Raw genomic sequence first — 24,266 nt, 5'->3', positions numbered from 1 at the left:
TATTAAAATGTGCCCGTTACTACATTACATATATACTTACATCATGTATATAAAACCTCAATGGAGGTGTTTGTATTTTTCTATTTAGCGGCTCTATGGCCTGAATTGAACGGTTCCCAAAGGCTTTTGATCCAATTTTTTGAATATTTAGAATGCATTAAAAAAAAAAAAATCTGTCGTCATGTCTTTCATAATGATTGTGGACAATAGGCAAAAAAAAGTCTTCAAAAAAGTGCTGTTCTTCTTTAACATGCGAACTGGAAGGGGTATAAAAAAATATATATATATATTTTCGAATTCATTGAGATTCATATTTGTATCGATTGTTAACTGATTCATAAAAGTCTGTTTTCTTCTAAGTAATATAAACATTTATCAGAGTTGTTTGTCTGTTTTATGGAGGAATGCAATAAGCATAGAAATGGCAGCCAATGTTACTAAAAAAGGATTGATTTAAATCGCGATTTGACTCTGAATCGCAAAGAAGATGTCAGGTTCAAACACCAAACTATCTATTAAACAAGACAAGAAGCAAGGAATCAGGCAGAGACGGAGTTAAATTTTGCTCATGAGTAGAAACGTATTGGGCTGCACACTCAGTTAAAGTCTCCCACTACGCTTTGAAGGGCAGTCCCACACTATCGCTTCTATTTATTCGGGAGTTCTCTAGTCAACATCACTGAGGCTGCTTCTCGGGGGAGGGGACACATATTACACAAGCCGCCCCTGTATACGTGATTATTCAGAATACAAATGTGCTTGAGCTCGAGATTTCACCCTGGCTCTGCTCCGTCTGCGTGTTGTCGTCTTTTCTTCATTGAGGTACTTGAAGTCCGTAGCGGGCATGAAGACAGAAACTGCTGCCGCGAAACAACTTGCAGTGGAAGATAACAAGTTGTGTGCCTTTGCACAGATAGAAAAGTACAATTTGAGCACAATAGCTAATAACTATAGCAACTGCCATTTGTCAGGCTTGCCACTGACAGTTTGTATGTTTTAGTTTCTCCTCTGTGTGTTTAATATTTCCTGTCCTTAGATCCTGTCAGCACTCTTATTTTGGTTCAGCTTCCTGTTTGTCTCCCTGAGTGCTTTGTTTCCCCTCAGCTGCGGCTGATTGGCACCTGGCCACACCTGGTGTCAATCAGCCCGCTTCTATGAGTCTGTTTTTGTCCTCCAGTCAGTTGCTGGATTATTCTTTCAGAGTTTGTTTGTGACGAACCCCAAGATGCAGAGAAGGAGGCAGGCATTGAATGAGAAAACATGATTTAATATAAATAATAGAACAAGAAAAAAACAAAAGGGTACTAACACAAAACGCGCACGAGGCGGATAACAAACTAAGGGAGCTAGCATGGGAGCTAAGAAACAAAAAGGAACTTAGCATGGAAGCTAGCAAAAAACAAAACCGAGAACAAAAGTCGTTACGTGTTGTATCAAAACAAATTGGAAGCAGGGAACAAAATACAGTAAGCTAAAAACAACTAACGAAAATATAACTTACGACACGACAGGTAGCAACGACAACAGTGACATTGACAATAAAATAATCCAGCAACCGACTGGAGGACAAAAACAGACTCAAATAGGAACAGGCTGATTGACACCAGGTGTGACCAGGTGCCAATCAGGTTCAGGAAGCTGAACCAAAATAAGAGTGCTGACAGGAACTAAGGACAGGAAATACAAAACACACAAAGGAGAAACTAAAACACAAACAAACTGTCAGTGGCAAGCCTGACACCTTTAAGCATAAGAGTTGTGTGATAATTTATACATAATTATTCTAACAGATTTACAGCCTAACTAACTGGTCACATGCTAACATTAGCATGCTAACTTTTTTTTAAAAGGAAATTTTACATGCATTCACTTACTTACTCAGTGGATGAGTGGTTAGAGTGTCCGCCCTGAGATCGGTAGGTTGTGAGTTCAAAAGACCATACCAAAGACTCTAAAAATGGGACCCATTACCTCCCTGCTTGGCACTCAGCATTAAGGCTTGGAATTGGGGGTTAAATCACCAAAAATTATTCCCGGGCGCGGCCAACGCTGCTGCTCACTACTCCCCTCACCTCCCAGGGGGTGATCAAGGGTGATGGGTCAAATTCAGAGAATAATTTCGCCACACCTAGTGTGTGTGTGGCAATCATTGGTACTTTAACTTTTCAGTCATAAGACTTTGTACTTGATGCATTCCAACTGGGGACGGCGTGGCGCAGTGGGAGAGTGGCCGTGCGCAACCCGAGGGGCCCTGGTTCAAATCCCACCTAGTACCAACCTCGTCACGTCCGTTGTGTCCTGAGCAAGACACTTCACCCTTGCTCCTGATGGGTGCTGGTTGGCGCCTTGCATGGCTGCTCCCTCTATCTGTGTGTGAATGGGTAAATGTGGAAGTAGTGTCAAAGCGCTTTGAGTACCTTGAAGGTAGAAAAGCGCTATATAAGTACAACCCATTTATTTATTTAACTGTCAGCATGCTAATTTTTCTCAAGACTGCGTATTTGAATTTTTTTTGTGTGTATTGTTTTAATACAGGATGTTTTTCTTTTGTTTTTAGAATGTAAAAAAAAATAGCTGGGGGCCACAAATGGCCCCCAGTGCACACTTTGAACACCCTCGACCTACATGTTGCCCTCAAAATGGTGACACTGAACACTTGACACCTTCTATAAAAAAAAAATAGGACCCATTACTTCCCTGCTTGGCACTCAAGGGTTGGAATTGGGGGTTAAATCACCAAAATAATTCCCGGGCGCGGCCAACGCTGCTGCTCACTGCTCCCCCCATCTCCCAGGGGGGATGGAGCAAGGGGATGGGTTAAATGCAGAGGGTAATTTCACCACACCTAGTGTGTGTGTGAGACTATCAGTGGTGATTTAACTTTAACTTTCATAGGTGCAATCTTGGCTATGCGGTAGAAGAGGAGGGACGGCTAAATGTTTCCATACTTAAAAAAAAAGAGAAGAAGTTGTTAATCGTTAAATGTAATGGGTTTGGGACAGCGCTATACTGTCTAATGTCGCACACTCAGGAGCTACAGTAAGTACACTTATTCAAGTGCACTGACGTAGACAAGGCGAAAGACCCATTTTTAAACATACAAAATAAACCGCTAAAGGCCTACTGAAATGAGATTTTCTTATTTAAACGGGGATAGCAGGTCCATTCTATGTGTCATACTTGATCATTTTGCGATATTGCCATATTTTTGCTGAAAGGATTTTGTAGAGAACATCGAGGATAAAGTTCCCAACTTTTGGTCGCTAATAAAAAAAGCCTTGCCTGTACAGGAAGTAGCAGACGATGTGCGCGTGACGTCACGGTTTGTAGGGCTCCTCACATCTGAACATTGTTTACCGATGATGTCGTTGTGGTTTGTGTTGTGGTTTGTACAGCCCTTTGAGACACTAGTGACTTAGGGCTATATAAATAATCATTGATTGATTGTTTGATTAATCATAGCCTCCAGCAGCAAGTGCTATTCAGACCGAGAAAGCGACAATTCCCCCATTGATTTGAGCGAGGATGAAAGATTTGTGGATGAGGAAAGTTAGAGTGAAGCACTAAAAAAAAAAAAAAAAAAGGAAAGACGACGGCTCCAGGCGACGGCAGTGTGAGCGATTCAGATGTTGTTAGACACATTTACTAGGATCATTCTGGAAAATCCCTTACCTGCTTATTGTCTTAATAGTGTTTTAGTGAGATTATAAAGTCATACCTGAAAGTCGGAGGGCTGCGGTGAACGCCAGTGTCTCTCAGAGAAGCCAATGGAGGAGCCAAGATCACAGCTGCCTTTTTGACTGCTACAGGAGGATGTCGCATAATCCACTCAAGTCTCCGGTAAGAGCAGACTTAATATCACAATTTTCCCATCCAAATTCTTGCTGGTTGACAAAGAGAAACATGTTCGCTTGACCGCTCTGTGTTAAAGCTTCGCAACAAACAAAGAAACGCCGGCTGTGTTTCGGTGCTAAAGGCAGCTGCAATCCACCGCTTTCCACCAACAGCATTCTTCTTTGACGTCTCCATTATTAATTGAACAAATTGCAAAAGATTCAGCAACACGATGTCCAAATTACTGTGTAATTATGCGATGAAAAGAGATGACTTTTAGCTGTAAGTGGTGCTGGGCTAACATGTCCCCTCCAACTCGAGATGTCACAAACACGCTTCATCATCACGCGACGTTTTCAACAAGAAACTCCGCGGGAAATTTAAAATTGTAATTTAATAAACTAAAAAGGCCGTATTGGCATGTGTTGCAATGTTAATATTTCATCATTGATATATAAACTATCAGACTGCTTGGTGGGTAGTAGTGGGTTTCAGTAGGCCTTTAAGCAATTTAGTATCTGTAATTATTTTTTTTGTTTTTTAAAACTAGGTCTTTTTCAAATGTGGTTTGGAGTGTCTCCCATCCAGAGGTCGTCGACCTGCGCCGTAAAAATAAAGCGGCAAGCAGCAAAGGCGTTTGACCGATGAGTCACGCCGCGTCCCAAACGGCAGAGACAAGGTTACAACCTTCCTGTCTAAACAGTAACTACAAAATAAAATGAACTTTGTCACCGTGACAACACGTGACCATCAAGTCGCGCACATTAAAACATCAAAGGGGAATACGAGTATTTTTTTTTAATTGTGAACAAACAAGTGTCACTGGACGGTCATTAATTAGGTACGTGGTTTGGTGAAGAGACCAGCCTTGAGGTCTCCCTGACACTTGGACAAATGAAACTTGAGGGATGACGTCATCTGCAGGCTCCGCCCCTGACCTTTGGAAAGCTTGTGTGGACTCGGACGAGCGCACTCGCCTTCACCTCCAACCAGCGGTACGACATCACAGTGAGTATATTTTTATATTTTCCAAATTTTATTAAGTGCATCACAAACACTCCGTCAGCCTTTAACATAGACTGCTGCTTTTTTTCTGTATCATTTCTCATTGTTATTAAGTATGCAAACTGCACATCCCCAGATTTTTTTATAGTCGGAAAAAACTTTTTTTTATGATGCATTACGCCAATACTGTACATGTACAATACAAGAGAAGTAGGCTCCTTGTGTAAATGGTAAATAAAAACAGATTACAATGATTTGCAAATCCTTTTCAACTTATATTCAATTGAATAGACTGCAAAGATAATATATTTAATGTTCACACTTTTTCATTATCATTGAAAAACACCATCACTTTTACAAATTCAAACGGTGCAAGTTAAACAGATGATATTAAGAAAAACCATATGGCTCCGAACAGAGGTGGGTAGAGTAGCCAGAAATTGTACTCAAGTAAGAGTACTGTTACTTTAGAGATTTATTACTCAAGTAAAAGTAAGGAGTAGTCATCCAAATATTTACTTGAGTAAAAGTAAAAAGTATGTTGTGAGAAAACTACTCAAGTACTGAGTAACTGATGAGTAACCTGATTACGGCAACAAATAATGCACAAAAACATAAAAATAGCAATGAGCAAATTCAGAGCCAGGAATATCTCTTAAGCAACTAAAACAATATTATACTGTATATTAAATAATAATACATTAAAATAAAAAAATTAAGGCAAATTGAGCCACAATAACTTAACAGCACCATAGGCTCAGTAGGCATTGATTGATTGATTGATTGATTGATTGAAACTTGTATTAGTAGATTGCACAGTACAGTACATATTCCGTACAATTGACCACTAAATGGTAACACCCCAATAAGTTTTTCAACGTTAATCAATTACTTAATAAATGACCAAGTCGAGGTGATCTACCTCATATACATACACACACACATATCATATATATATATGTAGGTGTGGGAAAAATCACAAGACTACTTCATCTCTACAGAACTGTTTCATGAGGGGTTCCCTCAATCATCAGGAGATTGAGGGAACCCCTCATGAAACAGTTCTGTAGAGATGAAGTAGTCTTGTGATTTTTCCCACACCTACATATTGCGCTCTACCACGGTATCGAGCACTATTCTCTGGATAATCCAATCAAGACATATCATATATATATATATATATATATATATACAGTATATAATTTATAGTTTTTTATTTTGCCGTTTTTGTTAAAATGTTAAAGGTGTTTTAATGAATATACATGCATGTTTAACATATAGATTCCTATCTTTCATGAAGACAAGAATATAAGTTGGTGTATTACCTGATTCTGATGACTTGCATTGATTGGAATCAGACAGTATAGTGCTGATAATGTCCACATTTTAAAATGGAGGAGAAAAAAAGTTCCTCTTTTCTGTCTAATACCACATGAAAGTCGTTGGTTTTTGGCATCTTATTTGTCCAGCTTCCATATTCGTTTTTATACACTTTACAAGAAATACATTGGCGGCAAACTCCGTAGCTTGCTCGCTTGTTTGCGCTGGCTTTCGGAGACTCTTATTTTGTTAGCGCAGGCGCGATGAAGCGGCGCTTTTATTGTGAAGACAGGAACTGTGCGATCAGTCTTTAGGCTTTTGACGGGAAGTACGGTTGAAATAAAAAGTGTCTTATTTCCTTTGATTGGTCCAACGTCACCAGTGACTGCATTTGATTGGTGAAACGCAGGCATGCGTAGTTCCTACTTTGAATGCGTGTCTGACAAAATCAAAACAAACAAAACGTGCATTAACAGATCGATAAAAAAAAAAAGTAGCGAGTAACGAGCTGATTGTAGATAAATGGAACGGAGTAAAAGTAGCATTTCTTCTTTATAAATATACTCAAGTAAAAGTAAAAGTATGTTGCATAAAAACTACTCTTAGAAGTACAATTTATCCCAAAAGTTACTCAAGTAGATGTAACGGAGTAAATGTAGCGCGTTACTACCCACCTCTGGCTCCGAAGTAGCCAGAACAATAAAATTATATGACATATCTCTTCTGCCAAGAAAGTGTATCGTGTGGCTATTTATTTATTGTATTTCTTTTTTCCCCCCAATAAAACCAGGTTATACGTGGGTATAAATTATTATTGTGCACATTCTACTATACTGTGAAAATAATAATCGTGATATGATATTTCTATAGTGTTACATCCCGACTAACATGTGTGCTATTGTGTGCTTAGCTGCTGTGTAGCTGCTAGCCTTTGGTAGCCTATAGCCTACGTCTATTCATTATTCCCTTTTTTTTTTTAAGTTACATTTTTGCCAAAGTGTAGAAAAGGAATGTACGCTCATGCACCAATTTGGATTGTTTTGTTTTTGCACATTTTCTATTATCTTCTGAAAACCAATAGAACAGGGGTAGGGAACCTATGGCTCTAGAGCCAGATGTGGCTCTTTTGATGACTGCATCTGGCTCTCTGATAAATCTTAGCTGATATTGCTTAACACAATAAGTAATGAATAATTCCCCTGGTAATCACGGTGTTAAAAATAACGTTCAAATTACAAAAACATTCTCATGCATTTTAATCCAACCATCCATTTTCTATCGCACCTGTTCAAGAAGTCACATTAATGGTAAGAAGAATTATATTTTTTATTGGTTAGCTTTAGAATAGCAATGTTATTAAAAATTATAACAGATTTATTATACTCTAAAAACGTTGGTCTTAAAAATACTCTCATTTAGTTATACGGCTCTCACGGAAATACATTTTGAAATATTTGGCTTTCATGGCTCTCTCAGCCAAAAAGGTTCCCGAATATACAAAACCCCAAACCAGTAAAGTTGGTATGTTGTGTAAATGGTGAATAAAAAAATCCTTTACTACTTATATTCAATTGATCAGATTGCAAAGACAAGATACTTAATGTTCGAACTGGTAAACTTTGTTATTTTTTTGCAAAAATTAGCCTATTTGGAATTTGATACCTGCAACATGTTTCAAAAAAGCTGGCACGGGTCGCAAAAAGACTGAGAAAGTTGAGGAATGCTCATTAAACACTTCTACAGGTGAACAGGCTAATTGGGAAAAGATGGGTGCCGTGATTGGATATAAAAGCAGCTTCCATGAAACGCTCAGTTATTCCCAAAGAAGGACGGGGCGAGGGTCACCACTTTGTGAACAAATGCGTGAGCAAATTGTCTAACAGTTTAAAAAAAACATTTTTCTTAACAGGCTATTGCAAGGGATTTGGGGATTTCACCTTCTAAGGCCTGTAATATCATCAAAGGGTTCAGAGGATCTGGAGAAATCACTGCATGTAAGCGGCAATGCCCGTGACCTCCAATGTCAGGCGGTACTGCATCAAAAAGCGACATTGCTAGGTAAAGGATATCACCACATGGGCTCAGGAACACTTCACAAAACCACTGTCAGTAACTACAGTTTGTCGCGACATCTGTAAGTGCAAGTTAAAACTCTACAATGCAAAAGCAAAAGCCATTTATCAACAGCACCCAGAAAAGCTGCCGGCTTGGCTGGGCCCATGCTCATCTAAGATGCACTGATGCAAAGGGGAAAAGTGTTCTGTGGTCTGAAGAGTCCACATTTCAAATTATTTTTTGGAAACTTTGGATGCCATGTCCTTCAGCTCAAAGAGGAAAATAACCATCCAGATTGTTATAGGCGCAAAGTTCAAAAGCCAGCATCTGTGATGGTATGGGGGTGTATTAGTGCCCAAAGCATGGGTAACTTACACATCTGTTAAGGCACCATTAATGCTGAAAGGTACATACAGGTTTTGGAGCAACATTTGTTGCCATCCAAGAAACGTTATCATGGACGCCCCTGCTTATTTCAGCAAGATAATGCCAAGACACGTGGCTTCATAGTAAAAGAGTGCGGGTACTAGACTGGCCTGCCTGTAGTCCAGACCTGTCTCCCATTGAAAATGTGTGGCGCATTATGAAGCCTAAAATACCACAACTGTTGAACAACTTAAGCTGTACATCAGGGATGTCCAAAGTGCAGCCTGGGGGCCGTTTGCGGCCCGCAGGGAATTTTTTAACGGCCCAAAGGCACATTCTACAAATAGGATTAAAAAAATAATACAAAACATAAACAGTGGTATAAAAGAGCAAACAGGTTAAATTTAACAAAAAAATGTTGCAATGTTGACTGTAATAACACAAAACTGCCATGCAGGCTGTTTCTTGCTTAAAAAAAAAAAAAGAATCAAAATCAATGTCATTATGAATTATTGACCTATTCAAGGCTCCAATTACGTCAAATTAAATATTCCACTTTGAGATATTTTTTGTGTAAAATGTTGCATTTTTTGTGTTTGCCACACGTTTTTGTTTTAAAACGAACAAACAAAAAACATAAACTCTAATAAAACTTATAATTGACGGGTAGATCTGAAGTTGTTCTTAAGATTAATTTGTGAAAAGTAAACAAAATAATTAAAATTGATTTTTTAACATTTTAATTTTAGTGTGATTTTTTTTAAGTGTCATTGCTTGAAAAATAATAATGAACTAAAATCAATGTTATGAATTATTGACCTTTTTAAAGCTACACTTATTATATAATCTCAAATATTCCACTTAAAAATGTTATTGGATGAAAATATTGGATTTTTTGTGGTTTTTTTTCTATTAAAAAAGAGTTTTCTTTGACAAAAAGAGCATACAACTTAATTTTTTTTTTAAATGTTACATTGACAGATAGTCCTAATGTTGATCTACAGATTTAAATAATGATAATAATACTGAATAATGACACATTTTTAATATTTTGTTGACCAAAACCCTTTGGTGTCCCTGGGATCAAGCCTGAGTAGAGGCCTAAATGTATATTTTTATACATATATTTTGTTGGTTTTTAAAATAAAAAATATCAAAATGGCCCCAGCTTGCTTTGATTTTTCAGTGTGCGGTTCTCAGTGGAAAAAGTTTGGACACCCCTGCTGTACATCAAGCAAGAATGGGAAAGAATTCCACCTGAAAAGCTTTAAAGGGGAACATTATCACTATTTCAAAAGGGTTAAAACAATAAAAATCAGTTCCCAGTGGCTTGTTGTATTTTTTGAAGTTTATTTCCCAATTTTACCGGTCCCGGAATAACCCTAAATAAAGCTTTAAAGTGCCTTATTTTCGCTATCTTCGAAACCACTGTGACGTCATACAGTGCTGCCAATACAAACAACATGGCGGTTACCACAGCAAGATATAGCGACATTAGCTCGGATTCAGACTCGGATTTCAGCGGCTTAAGCGATTCAACAGATTACGCATGTATTGAAACAGATGGTCGGAGTATGGAGGCAGATAGCGAAAACGAGATTGAAGAAGAAATTGAAGCTATTGAGCGAATAGCTATTGACGCTATTCGGCCATAGCGTGGGTGTACCTAATGAAGTGGCCCATAGCATGGCTGCCTTATTAGCATCGCCGGTAAAATGTGCGTACCAAACGATCAGGACTTTTGCATCTTGTGACACTGGAGCAACTTAAATACGTCGATTGGTAAGTGTTTGTTTCGCATTAAATGTGGGTATCTAGTTTCAAATGTACATAAAGCTAGCGTAAATAGCAGGTTAGCATCGATTAGCATAGCATGTTAGCATCGATTAGCTGGCAGTCATGCCGTGACCAAATATGTCTGATTAGCACATAAGTCAACAACATCAACAAAACTCACGTTTGTGATTTCGTTGACTATCGTTGCAAATGCATCTGCAGGTTATCCATACATCTCTGTGCCATGTCTGTCTTAGCATCGCCGGTCAAATGTGAAGACACTCTGGCACATTCAATGGGGTTCTGGCGGCAGATTTCTTGCCAGTGGTGCAACTTGAATCCCTCCCTGTTAGTGTTGTTACACCCTCCGACAACACACCGACGAGGCATGATGTCTCCAAGGTTCCAAAAAATAGTCGAAAAAACGGAAAATAACAGAGCTGAGACCCGGTGTTTGTAATGTGAAAATGAATATGGCGGGTGTGTTACCTCGGTGACGTCACGTTCTGACGTCATCGCTAAAACACCGATAAACAAAAAGGCGTTTAATTTGCCAAAATTCACCCATTTCGAGTTCGGAAATCAGTTAAAAAAATACATGGTCTTTTTTCTGCAACATCAAGGTATATATTGACGCTTGCATAGGTTTGGTGATAATGTTCCCCTTTAAAAAGTTAGTCTCGTCAGTTCCCAAAGGTTTACTGAGTGTTGTTAAAAGGAAAGGCCATGTAACACAGTGGTAAAATTGCCCCTGTGCCAACTTTTTTGCAATGTGTTGCTGCCATTAAATTCTAAGTTAATGATTATCTGCACAAAAAAATTAAGTTTCTCAGGTGGAACATTAAATATGGGTCTATTTAATTGAATATAAGTTGAAAAGGATTTGTATTCTGTTTTTATTTACCATTTACACAAAATGCCAACTTTAATGGTTTTGAGTTTTGTACATTGATACTTTTAATGGCCCAGTCATGCTTATAATAAATAATAAAAGTGTGTACTACAATTCATACTGATCAGTATCGGCCAAAACTCCTATATCATTCATGACAAAGCTGTATCAATAATGACTACATGAGTGGTATTTGGTGCCTTGCAGACATGTTGGGTGCCAGCGTGGTCTTCTTCCTGCTCCTCACAGGTAAAAACCAACACACACGCACACGCATGACTTACCTGTACTCGCCGATGATGTCATGATGATGTCATGATGATGTCACCAGGAGCCGGCGCGTTCATGCTACACAACACCCACAGTAGCCTGTGTCTGGAGGACTCCTGGCCAGCGGGTGGTGCCGTTCTGAAGAAGTGCAGCCTGGACTCGGAGGCCCAGCAGTGGCGGTGGAAGCACGGCGGCCTGCTGACGTGCGTCGCCACCTCCAGGTGTTTGTCGTCACGGCAGCCGGACCTCACCCGGCCATGTCCCGCGTCGGAAGGCGATGAGGACGAGGATCTGGCGTGGGAGTGCAACGGGAACGTGCTGGTCAGCCGCGGCACGTCACTGCTGCTCTCTGCAGACAGGGGGCGCCTCCTCCTGAGCCCGGATGACAAAGGCTCCGTCTGGAGGTCGCTGGACGCAGGCCACGTCTGCCAGGAGACACTCAGTAAGTCGCACTCAATCAACTTGACGGCTCAGCTTTGTAACAAATGAATTACTATGGAGGCTCAAATGGGACAAAATGTTTCCTAACACCTGATTGGTTAGTTCCACTTGCCTGTGGAAGTACACGTGAACATTGAACACACGGTCGTGTCGTTGAATGTGACTAAATATTAAAGGCCTGCTGAAACCTACTACTACCGACCACGCAGTCTGATAGTTTATACATCGATGAAATATTAACATTGCAGCACATGCCAATACGGCCGGTTTAGTTTACTAAATTACAATTTTAAATTTCCCGCGGAGTTTCTTGTTGAAAACGACGCGTGTTTGTGACGTCACCGGTTGTAGCGGACATATACGGCTAAAAGTCGTCTCTTTTCATCGCATAATTACACAGTAATTTGGACATCTGTGTTGCTGAATCTTTTGCAATTTGTTCAATTAATAATGGAGACGTCAAAGAAGAATGCTGTTGGTGGAAAGCGGTGGATTGCAGCTGCCTTTAGCAACCGAAACACAGCCGGTGTTTCTTTGTTGTGAAGCTTTAACACAGAGCGGTCAAGCGAACATGGTTCTCTACGTCAACCAGCAAGGTTTCGGATGGGAAAAATTGTGATATTAAGTCGGCTCTTACCGGAGACTTCAGTGGATTACGCGACTTCCTCCTGCGGCCGTCAAAAAGGCAGCTGCGATCTTGGCTCTTCCATTAGCTTCTCTGAGAGACACTGGCGTTCACCGCAGCCATCCGACTTTCAGGTATGTCTTTACAATCTCACTAAAACACTATTAAAACAATAAGCAGATAAGGGATCTTCCAGAATTATCCTAGTAAATGTGTCTAATTACATCTGAAACGCTCACTCTGCCGCCGCCTGGAGCCGTCGCCTTTTCTTTTTTCTTTTTTTTTAGTGCCTCACTCTAACTTTCCTCATCCACAAATCTTTTATCCTCGCTCAAATTAATGGGGAAATCGTCGCTTTCTGGAGGCTATGATTATAAACGATGTGAGGAGCCCTACAACCCGTGACGTCACGCGCACATCGTCTGCTACTTCCGGTAAAGGCAAGGCTTTTTTATTAGTGACCAATAGTTGCGAACATTATCGTGGATGTTCTCTACTAAATCCTTTCAGCAAAAATATGGCAATATCGCGAAATGATCAAGTATGACACATAGAATGGACCTGCTATCCCCGTTTAAATAAGAACATCTCATTTCAGTAGGCCTTTAACGTATAACATCATTATTATTCCATATTCACGTTAGCGTTTAACATAGCTAGCATTTAGCACCTAGTTGCCAGCTAGCGATCAGCGCAGTAAGTGCCAGCAAGTAATCAGTGCACTTGTGCCATTAAGGGTGCATGTTTGATGCAAGGGCTGTTTAACACCTTTCTTATGTCACGACTCTGGAGGTCAGCAGGCATACTTGCCAACCCTCCCGAATTTTCCGGGAGACTCCCGAATTTCAGTGCCTCCCTTGAAAATCTCGCGGGACAACCATTCTCCCGAATTTCTCCCGATTTCCAGCCGGAATTGAGTGAGGACAGCCTGTCGTCACGTCCACTTTTCTGTTATGGTTTACTAAATGGAGGTGATGGAAAACGGACACCAGGTGGCAGTAGTGTACAGAGATTTAATATATATAGTAAATATATCTATATATAATACTAATTAGGGACGGCGTGGCGCAGTGGGAGAGTGGCCGTGCGCAACCCGAGGGTCCCTGGTTCAAATCCCACCTGGTACCAACCTCGTCACGTCCGTTGTGTCCTGAGCAAGACACTTCACCCTTGCTCCTGATGGGTGCTGGTTGGCGCCTTGCATGGCAGCTCCCTCCATCAGTGTGTGAATGTGTGTGTGAATGGATAAATGTGGAAGTAGTGTCAAAGCGCTTTGAGTACCTTGAAGGTAGAAAAGCGCTATACAAGTACAACCCATTTATCATTCAATAATAATAATAATAAACAATACTAACAAACTATAGAATGGTGTGTGTCAAAAACCCAAGAGTATGTATGGTGTAAGACTATGAGAAGTATTTAATTGGAGTGTGTGTTACCAACATGTTGACGAGAGCAAAGGAACGCGGAAGTCCGTAGGGCAGGAGCGAAGAGACAAATTCCGTGTCCGAGCGGGGGGAGTCAAGGATTGAGGGGGGCAGTCAGAGTCCAGAAGGAGATCCAGGGAAAAAGGTGAGACGCACAGCTCACCTTAAAGACGATGGACGGTACTGCGGGGGCGACACAAGAAAAACACACTGAGAACCCGGAGAGGCAGGATCGCATAAAGCAGGATGATCGCTTACTGTACGTCAATAGAGAACTAAGTTCCCGCGAGGATCCTTGGTCCACTGGTCCCTTTATACAGCTCCACGTCCTCAGTCACGGGTGTGTCAGGCGTGGACTGCCACCGGCTGAGGGAGACGCAGACTGCGCATGTGCCACAACATTTTCCGCCATATAAACAGCGTGCCGGCCCAGTCACGTTTTAATATAGCATCTACGGCTTTTAGAGAGTACACAACTGCACACACAACAAGAAGGAGACTACTATATATGTCTCCATTTTACACAGGTTTATCTATAACCCATAAAGTAGGCAGGCACGGAGCTTTTTGTCAGCGTGTGATTATTCTGGCCGGCATGTTAAGTTAGTGATCCGCGGCCAAGTTTCCTGCTACCAATTAGCACTATAGTTGCCATCTAACGATCCGTGCCCTAGTCGTCGGCTTGCGATTAGCGCGTTAGTTATCAGCTAGTGATTGGCGCTCAAGTTGCCAGATAGCAATCAGCGCTCTAGTTTACAGCTACCAATTGGCGCTCTTGTGGTCAGCTAGCGATTGGCACACAAATTGTCAGCTAGTAGTTAGCTCGTAGTTGCCAGCTAGCGATTAACATACCAGCTGTGAGCTTGTGATTAACACCCTGGTTTCCAGCTAGTGATTAGTGTGCTAGTTGCCAGCTAGCGACTAGCGTGTCAGGTGTCAGCTAGCGATTAGCGCACTGGTTTTTGGCTGGAAATCCGCATCCTAGTTGCCAGCTATCAATTAGCGCTCCAGTTTCCAGCTAACGATTTGCGTCACAGTTGTCGGCTAGCGATTGCTGCTCTAGCTACCAGGTAGCGGTCAGCGCTCCAGTTTTTGGCTTCTGATTGGTGCTGTATTTGTCAGCAAGTGATTAGCGCGTAGTTGCCAGCTAGCGACTAGCGTGTCAGGTGTCAGCTAGCGATTAGCGCACTGGTTTTTGGCTGGAAATCCGTATCCTAGTTGCCAGCTATCAATTAGCGCTCCAGTTTCCAGCTAACGATTTGCGTCACAGTTGTCGGCTAGCGATTAGCACATTAGTTGTCAGCTAGCGATTGCTGCTCTAGCTACCAGGTAGCGGTCAGCGCTCCAGTTTTTGGCTTCTGATTGGTGCTGTATTTGTCAGCAAGTGATTAGCGCGTAGTTGCCAGCTAGCGACTAGCGTGTCAGGTGTCAGCTAGCGATTAGCGCACTGGTTTTCGGCTGGAAATCCGCATCCTAGTTGCCAGCTATCAATTAGCGCTCCAGTTTCCAGCTAACGATTTGCGTCACAGTTGTCGGCTAGCGATTAGCACATTAGTCGTCAGCTAGCGATTGCTGCTCTAGCTACCAGGTAGCGATCAGCGCTCCAGTTTTTGGCTTCTGATTGGTGCTGTAATTGTCAGCTAGTGATTGGCGCACAAATTGTCAGCAAGTGATTGGCGCGTAGTTGCCAGCTAGCGACTAGCGTGTCAGGTGTCAGCTAGCGATTAGCGCACTGGTTTTCGGCTGGAAATCCGCATCCTAGTTGCCAGCTATCAATTAGCGCTCCAGTTTCCAGCTAACGATTTGCGTCACAGTTGTCGGCTAGCGATTAGCACATTAGTTGTCAGCTAGCGATTGCTGCTCTAGCTACCAGGTAGCGGTCAGCGCTCCAGTTTTTGGCTTCTGATTGGTGCTGTAATTGTCAGCAAGTGATTAGCGCGTAGTTGCCAGCTAGCGACTAGCGTGTCAGGTGTCAGCTAGCGATTAGCGCACTGGTTTTCGTCTGGAAATCCACATCTTAGTTGCCAGCTATCAATTAGCGCTCCAGTTGCCAGCTAACGATTTGCGTCACAGTTGTCGGCTAGCAATTGGCACATTAGTTGTCAGCTAGCGATTGCTGCTCTAGCTACCAGGTAGCGGTCAGCGCTCCAGTTTTTGGCTTCTGATTGGTGCTGTAATTGTCAGCAAGTGATTAGCGCGTAGTTGCCAGCTAGCGACTAGCGTGTCAGGTGTCAGCTAGCGATTAGCGCACTGGTTTTCGGCTGGAAATCCGCATCCTAGTTGCCAGCTATCAATTAGCGCTCCAGTTGCCAGCTAACGATTTGCGTCACAGTTGTCGGCTAGCAATTGGCACATTAGTTGTCAGCTAGCGATTGCTGCTCTAGCTACCAGGTAGCGATCAGCGGTCCAGTTTTTTGCTTCTGATTGGTGCTGTAATTGTCAGCAAGTGATTAGCGCGTAGTTGCCAGCTAGCGATTAACATGCCAGATTTTAGCTAGTGATTATCACACTGGTTTCCAGTTAGTGATCAGCGTTAGTTTCCATTAGCATGCTAGTTGTCAATTAGCGATATTTGCCAACCAACGCTTCAGTTACTAGCGATTAACACCCTAGTTGTCAGCTAGCTGTTGGCATGATGAATCTCAGCTAGCGATTGGCTCATTAGTTACCAGCTAGCGAGTACCATGCTAGTTTTCAAGTAGAAACTAACGCGCGGGATGCTAGCTAGTGATTAGCGCGTTATTTGTCCCACTTCTAATTAGCATGTTTGTGGCTAGCTAGCCATTAGCATACTCATAGCTAGCTGGCGAATAGAGCGCTAGTTGCCAGCTAGCTATTAGCGGTACATTACAGTTATTATTTTGAATATGGTTAGTATTGCACAATAGTACCAATGGACTTTTAGTACCAGTTTATTGTAAAATTGTCAGGTTCAAACACCAAACTATCTATTACACAAGACAAGAAGAAGGAATCAAGCAGAGACAGTCAAATTTTACTCATGAGGAGAGACATATTGGGCTGTACACTCAGTTAGAGTTTCCCGCTACGCTCTAAGGTACAGTCCCACGTGCTCCTCTATTTATTCGGGAGGTCCCCAGTTTACCTCACTGAGGCTGCAAGCAGCCCCAGTAGACACAATACACGATTATTCAGAATGAAAATGTGCTGACACTCGTGATCTCGCCCCGTCTCTATCCCGTCCGCGCCGAGGCACTCGATGTCTGTCCTTGGTTGTCAGCAGGCAGGGGTCTGGAACCACACTGCTGACAGGAGAAAACTCGCGAAAAGCAACACCATGAGTTGTGTCTTTGTACAGATAGAAAAGTACAATTTCAGCACAATTGATAATAACTATAGCAACAGCCTTTAAGCATAAGAGTTGTGTGATAACTTATACATAATTATTCTAACAAAAATACAATCATAATTTCATACATTCTCTTTCTCTCTAACAATTTGGGGTTCTTGGCCTGGAAAACGTCGGGGACCTCTGAATTAGATGAATAATTGATCAATTAAATATTAAAAAATTATTGATTAAATTATTAAATAATGAAATGTACTTTTACATTAAATGATTTAATGACACATTTAATAGCACGTGTATGTATTCATTTCAAATATACTTCATTATTGACACATTTGGGTATTGAAAGATGTGTTTGTTTGTTTAATTTTGTCCCATTTGACCCTCCATAGCTTGCTCATGTATGAATGCGGTTTAACGTGAGCGCCAACATGTTTCAGGGCCCAGGAGGTCGTCTCATGACACAGACGAGTCCACGGCGGATGGACGGGACAAGCTTGTGACGCTGACAGACGAACAAAAAGAATACCTGCGCTGGTTCTATCGCACTGAAGACCGTAAGAACACCTGTCAACATGTTCTACATGTACACGGTTAGGTCATTTGAGGCGAATTTTTTTTTAGCGACACCGTCAGGTTCAAACATCGATGACATCTATGAAACAGACATGAAGCAAGGAATTAAGCAGAGACAGGATTCAATTTGGCTCATGAGGAGAAACGTCTGGGTTGCATCTTCGTACAGTCTCCCACCACGCTCTGACGAAAGGGTTTTTAAGCCTCTTCTTTTATTTGGGCCTTTTCTGATTACGTAGCATTACATTACATTACGCAGCTGCTCCTAATGGGAGGGGGGGTCGTAAACAGCTGTTGCAGCTGGAGCTGCGTCAGGTCCTGCTCCCTCTCCGCTTTGTAGATCTCAGGTCTTCCCGTGGCTGTCAATGGATCAAAGAAATCGACACCTCCATGTCGCATCCCATCGCACACAGTTGAGTTCTACAAGTCTTTTGCTTGGTTGGATCAAAGACGGCTTTTGTTTTCTCGCCGGAAACTCATGGGAACACAAAGTTGTGTGATAAGGTCTATACAATTATTCTGACAGACACAATTGTTAGCATGTATGCACTTCAACGTCAAATATTTTATTACTTCATGAATGCTACCTGTTAGCATGCTAATGTAAATAGGTTAGCTTTATTTTTTTTAGCAAATTGTATAGGTATAGACCTGTGTCATATTTTGGCACTTGATGTATGCTAACATTACCAAGCTAACATTTTTAACACGTTTTTTAGGTATAAGTACACATGCTACAATCAGTATTTTAGCAAGCTAACATTAACATGTTGCCTTTTTTAGGCCCATTTTTCAGTTTTACACCTTAATGTCGGATTTTGGTATTTCACTAATGCTAACTGTAGGCATGCAAACCATGCTAACATTTTAAACATGTGTGGTGGAATGGTCCGAAACCTAGACAGCAACAAAGTGGATTTAGTACAAAAGTTTTATTTACCCAAAATCAAAAAGTGCAGGTTGGATTAAATTGCCAATGCAAACAGACAACGTTGTCCCGGGGCTCTAGAGTCGTGCAAAATCACGCAAATCATCACAAAAAATTGCTCCACTGGCTTTTTATGTTTTCCTCATGTGTCAAGGTCTTGTTGTTTTGCAACTGCTGGCTCCAACACAATCGTGGACCTCTTAGTCATAACATTTCTTAGAATGGTCAGAGTGGCCACAAACTGAACTTTCCCCCACATATCCCTTGGTTCTGAATAGAAAAAAGAAAAGAAAAGAGAAGACCTCTTAAGCTTTTTGACAGATCTTCTTTTAGGATTTCAACAGACACAAAATATGGTATAAAGTCAAAAATTCCACTACACATGTTCACGTATTCATCGCAGAGTAATATATTTTGGTATTTGATACATGCTACAGTTAGTATCTTATCACGCTAACATTTGCATGCTATCTTTTTTTTTTTTACCTAATTTATCAGATTTACACCCTAGTGTCATATATTTTGGTATTTCACTAATGCTAACTGTAGGCATGTTAACCATGCTAGCCTTTTTCATTTTATACATCGCAAAGTAATTTATTTTGGTACTTGACGCATGCTACAGTTAGTATTTTATCATACTGACATTATCGTGTTAGCTTTTTTTTTGTCAATTTAGCAGTTATACACATCAGTGTCATCCATCCATCCATCCATTTTCTACCGCTTATTCCCTTTTGGGGTCGCGGGGGGCGCTGGCGCCTATCTCAGCTACAATCGGGCGGAAGGCAGGGTACACCCTGGACAAGTCGCCACCTCATCGCATGGCCAACACAGATAGACAGACAACATTCACACTCACATTCACACACTAGGGCCAATTTAGTGTTGCCAATCAACCTATCCCCAGGTGCATGTCTTGGGAAGTGGAAGGAAGCCGGAGTACCCGGAGGGAACCCACGCATTCACGGGGAGAACATGCTGTCATATATTTTGGTATTTCACTAATGCTATCAATCAATCAATGTTTACTTATATAGCCCTAAATCACTAGTGTCTCAAAGGGCTGCACAAACCACCACGACATCCTCGGTAGGACATAAGGGCAAGGAAAACTCACACCCAGTGGGACGTCGGTGACAATAATGACTATGAGAACCTTGGAGAGGAGGAAAGCAATGGATGTCGAGCGGGTCTAACATGATACTGTGAAAGTTCAATCCATAATGGATCCAACACAGTCGCGAGAGTCCAGTCCAAAGCGGATCCAACACAGCAGCGAGAGTCCCGTTCACAGCGGAGCCAGCAGGAAACCATCCCAAGCGGAGGCGGATCAGCAGCGCAGAGATGTCCCCAGCCGATACACAGGCAAGCAGTACATGGCCACCGGATCGGACTGGACCCCCTCCACAAGGGAGAGTGGGACATAGAAGAAAAAGAAAAGAAACGGCAGATCAACTGGTCCAAAAAGGGAGTCTATTTAAAGGCTAGAGTATACAAATGAGTTTTAAGGTGAGACTTAAATGCTTCTACTGAGGTAGCATCTCGAACTGTTACAGGGAGGGCATTCCAGAGTACTGGAGCCCGAACGGAAAACGCTCTATAGCCCGCAGACTTTTTTTGGGCTTTGGGAATCACTAATAAGCCGGAGTCCTTTGAACGCAGATTTCTTGCCGGGACATATGGTACAATACAATCGGCAAGATAGGATGGAGCTAGACCGTGTAGTATTTTATACGTAAGTAGTAAAACCTTAAAGTCACATCTTAAGTGCACAGGAAGCCAGTGCAGGTGAGCCAGTACAGGCGTAATGTGATCAAACTTTCTTGTTCTTGTCAAAAGTCTAGCAGCCGCATTTTGTACCAACTGTAATCTTTTAATGCTAGACATGGGGAGACCCGAAAATAATACGTTACAGTAGTCGAGGCGAGACGTAACAAACGCATGGATAATGATCTCAGCGTCTTTAGTGGACAGAATGGAGCGAATATTAGCGATATTACGGAGATGAAAGAAGGCCGTTTTAGTAACGCTTTTAATGTGTGCCTCAAAGGAGAGAGAGTTGGGGTAATGCTAACTGTAGGAATGCTAACTGAGTTAGCATCTTCACATTTTTTTTGAGGTATACATTGCAGAGTAATATACTGTATCAGTGCTTGACGCATTCTACAGTTTGTAAAATAAAGTTAGTATTTTATCACGCTAACATTAGCATTTTAGCTTTTTTTTTTTTAGCTACTTTAACAGGTATACACCTCAGTGTCATATATGCTGGTATTTCATTAATGCTAACTGTAGTCATGCTATTTTTAGCATGTTAGCATAGTGTTGTTAGCATGCTAGCTTTTTTAAAGCTAATTCAGCAGGTATACACCTCAGTGTCATATATGCTGGTATTTAATTAATGCTAACTGTAGTCATGCTATTGTGAGCATGTTAGCATATTGTTGTTAGCATTCTAGCTTTTTTAGCTCTTTTTGGTCATATATTTTGTTTATTTGAAGCTATCTGGCCAGCGTGCTGTTAGCCTTTCGGTTCGGCTTTAGCTCTTCAGCATTCACACAAAATGTTTACCCTCATTGCATTTTCCACTAGCTCTTTGGAAAACATCAATATATTGTACTGGTTTTGGAGGCGAAAATTGGCAAAATGGCCCCCACAACCTTTAAATTTGTCAGTTTGGGCCCTCAGTGGAAAAAAGTTGGGGCAGCCATGACTCAAATCACCTGTTATAAACACGGTGTCAGGTTCAAACACCGAACTATCTATTAAACAAGACAAGAAGCAAGGAATCAAACAGAGACAGGATTCAATTTAGCTCATGAGGAGAGCGCATGGACCTGCACCCTCATACAGTGTCGCCCCACGCTCTGAGGAACAAGTTCCATGCCTCCCCATTTATTTGGGCATTCCCTGATTACATAGCCTCAGCTGCTTCTAAGGGGAGGGGTCTCATTATGCAGCAGCTGCACGGGGTCATAAACAGGTCATACACAAAAGGTGCTTGGAGCGGTGTCAGGTTTGCCCCCTCTCTGCTCGTAGATTACGAGTCCTGATAAGGTCCTTCCTGTGGCTGTCCAAGATTTGAGAAACCGACACCTCTTCTTCCGCAGACAGTGGATATTTACAAGCTGCCTTTTGCTTGATAAGATCAAAGACAACTTTGTAAGAACCAGTGGATCGTAACCACAGACCGCAGAGCAACCTGAACTCAAAGCAAGCAAGTTGTGTGATAACTTATATACACACGGACTTTCTGGTTTTGCCAAGTTCAAACCGGGTGTAAACAGTTTCACACCTGGTCTAAACCCTGTTCTTGTAATTACAGAAACGATGTGGAAGTTTGTGCTGCTGGGTTTGGCCTTCGTCTGCCTCCTCGTTGGCTTCCTCTTGTTGGGAATGGGCGCCATGGCCAGCAGGTGCGACTCGTTAAGATAGGCGTTGGTAACTGAAGACGTGAATAAAATGAATGTGACTCACGCTGCCGCCTCTGCAGAAACAGGAGGAAGATCGCCAAGTACAAGGCGGCCGCGGCCCTGGTGAACAAAAGCGAGGAGACGTGGGTCGTCACGCACGTCGACGGCGACGACTACGCCGGCACGCCGTCGCCGCGGAGGTCGAACGTCGCCCCGTGCAACGGCGACGCCAGCGAGCTCAATGCGGGAAGCATCGTGGTCACGTGGAAAGACGGGAACACTTCCTGTTTGTACGCCGATGCTCCAATAGGGGAGGAGCTGCCAGAACCTGAGAAGGAAGAGGAGGAGGAGGAGGAGGTGAAGGAAAGAGGAGACCAATGAAGAAGATTGACAACATCTGCTCTTTAGTCACCCGACATGATGATAACGATAATGTAGAGATAGAAAAGATGGGTGCGTTTGTTTTGTGTGCAAATGTTTGTGTAAGGCCACATGATCTTTGTTACTGTGTTTTTTTCAGACTGGAAATACAATTGTCAGAATAAGTTATCACGCAACTTGTTTGCTTGCAGTTCAGGTTGCCTTGGTTACTATCCACTTGTGCCCACCAAAGCTGTCTTTGTTCTTATCAAGCAATGGCGGACAGCTCGTAAATCTCGCTGGAGAAGTGTCTGTTTTCTAGATCTAGACAGCCAGGGGAGAAGCCTTATCAGGACCTGAAATCTCCAAGATCATAAGGCGGATGAGCAGAGAAGGGGCAAACCTGACACCGCTCCAAGCACATTTGGTTTGAACTGTTTGTGACCCAGTGCGGGGCTGCTGCATAATGTGACCCCTACCCTTAGAAGCAGCTTTAGCTATGTAATCAGGGAATTCAAAAATAAATGGGGAGGCGCTGGAACTTTTTCCTCAGAGCGTGGGGTGACATTGTACGAGGGTGCGGTTCCACGCGCTCTCCTCATGAGCTAAATTGAATCATGTCTCAGTTTGATTCCTTGCTTCTTATCCTGTTTAACAGATAGTTTGGTGTTTGAACCTGACAACAATAATACATCAAAATGTGTGTTAAAGATGAACAAGGTTCTATTGTGGTATAGGGTGTAGTAGATACCTACATCCAGAAGGGGCAGTAATACCAAGTGATCTGAGCCGATAAAAAATACGAAGAAGAAAAAAGCTGTATGTGGTTCCAAAGTCCATGTCACTACACGATCGGCACCGGAAGGCATGATCGGTCTGATTGATTGATTGAAACTTTAATTAGTAGTTAATTGCACAGTACAGTACATATTCCGTACAATTGACCACTAAATGGCAACACCCGAATAAGTTTTACAACTTGTTTAAGTCGGGGTCCACGTGAATAAATTTACGGTCCACAGATGCGCCGAGACTACGCCATTTCCGTCAACTTGTTTTACGGCGATTATTTTCCTGCACAACGTCCCAGTTATCATGGTTTTCTTATTTCCATCCATCCATCCTTTTCTGCTTATCCGAAGTCTTAGCAGAGAAGCCCAGACTTCCCTCTCCCCAGCTACTTCGTCCAGCTCTTCCCTGTTAGGACGTGTTGGTGACGATCTCCAAGATGCACAGATGGCAGGCTTGATGCAAGAAAAAAATATTTTAATATAAAAAAATTGCAGGGAAGAAACGAACAAGGAAGCAGGAGACAGGAAACAGGATACCACTCTCCCTTGTGGAGGGGGTCCGGTCCGATCCGGTGGCCATGTACTGCTTGCCTGTGTATCGGCTGGGGACATCTCTGCGCTGCTGATCCGCCTCCGCTTGGGATGGTTTCCTGCTGGCTCCGCTGTGAACGGGACTCTCGCTGCTGTGTTGGATCCGCTTTGGACTGGACTCTCGCGACTGTGTTGGATCCATTGTGGATTGAACTTTCACAGTATCATGTTAGACCCGCTCGACATCCATTGCTTTCCTCCTCTCTAAGGTTCTCATGGTCATTATTGTCACCGACGTCCCACTGGGTGTGAGTTTTCCTTGCCCTTATGTGGGCCTACCGGG

At 42.3% G+C, this 24,266-nt stretch overlaps 1 protein-coding gene across 2 annotated transcripts; it reads left to right on the top strand.

Moving 5' to 3' along the window:
- Positions 1-4,727: 4,727 nt before the first annotated feature.
- On the top strand, positions 4,728-23,216 carry si:cabz01068815.1 (solute carrier family 51 subunit beta). 2 transcript variants are annotated; one of them, XM_061893399.1, is made up of 6 exons: positions 4,728-4,842; positions 11,456-11,497; positions 11,580-11,960; positions 17,762-17,878; positions 22,154-22,244; positions 22,328-23,216. In XM_061893399.1, the coding sequence occupies exons 1-6, from the start codon at positions 4,743-4,745 to the stop codon at positions 22,620-22,622; spliced, it is 1,026 nt and encodes a 341-aa protein (XP_061749383.1). In that variant the 5' UTR covers positions 4,728-4,742; the 3' UTR covers positions 22,623-23,216. The 2 variants fall into 2 exon arrangements, with proteins under 2 accessions (XP_061749383.1, XP_061749376.1); XM_061893392.1 differs by having other exon boundaries at positions 22,322-23,216.
- The last annotated feature ends 1,050 nt before the right edge of the window (positions 23,217-24,266 follow it).

Source organism: Nerophis ophidion, linkage group LG02, assembly GCF_033978795.1.
Source record: "Nerophis ophidion isolate RoL-2023_Sa linkage group LG02, RoL_Noph_v1.0, whole genome shotgun sequence".
In the NCBI taxonomy this organism is placed as follows: Eukaryota; Metazoa; Chordata; class Actinopteri; order Syngnathiformes; family Syngnathidae; genus Nerophis; species Nerophis ophidion.
This window is presented reverse-complemented; position numbering and strand designations above follow the sequence as displayed.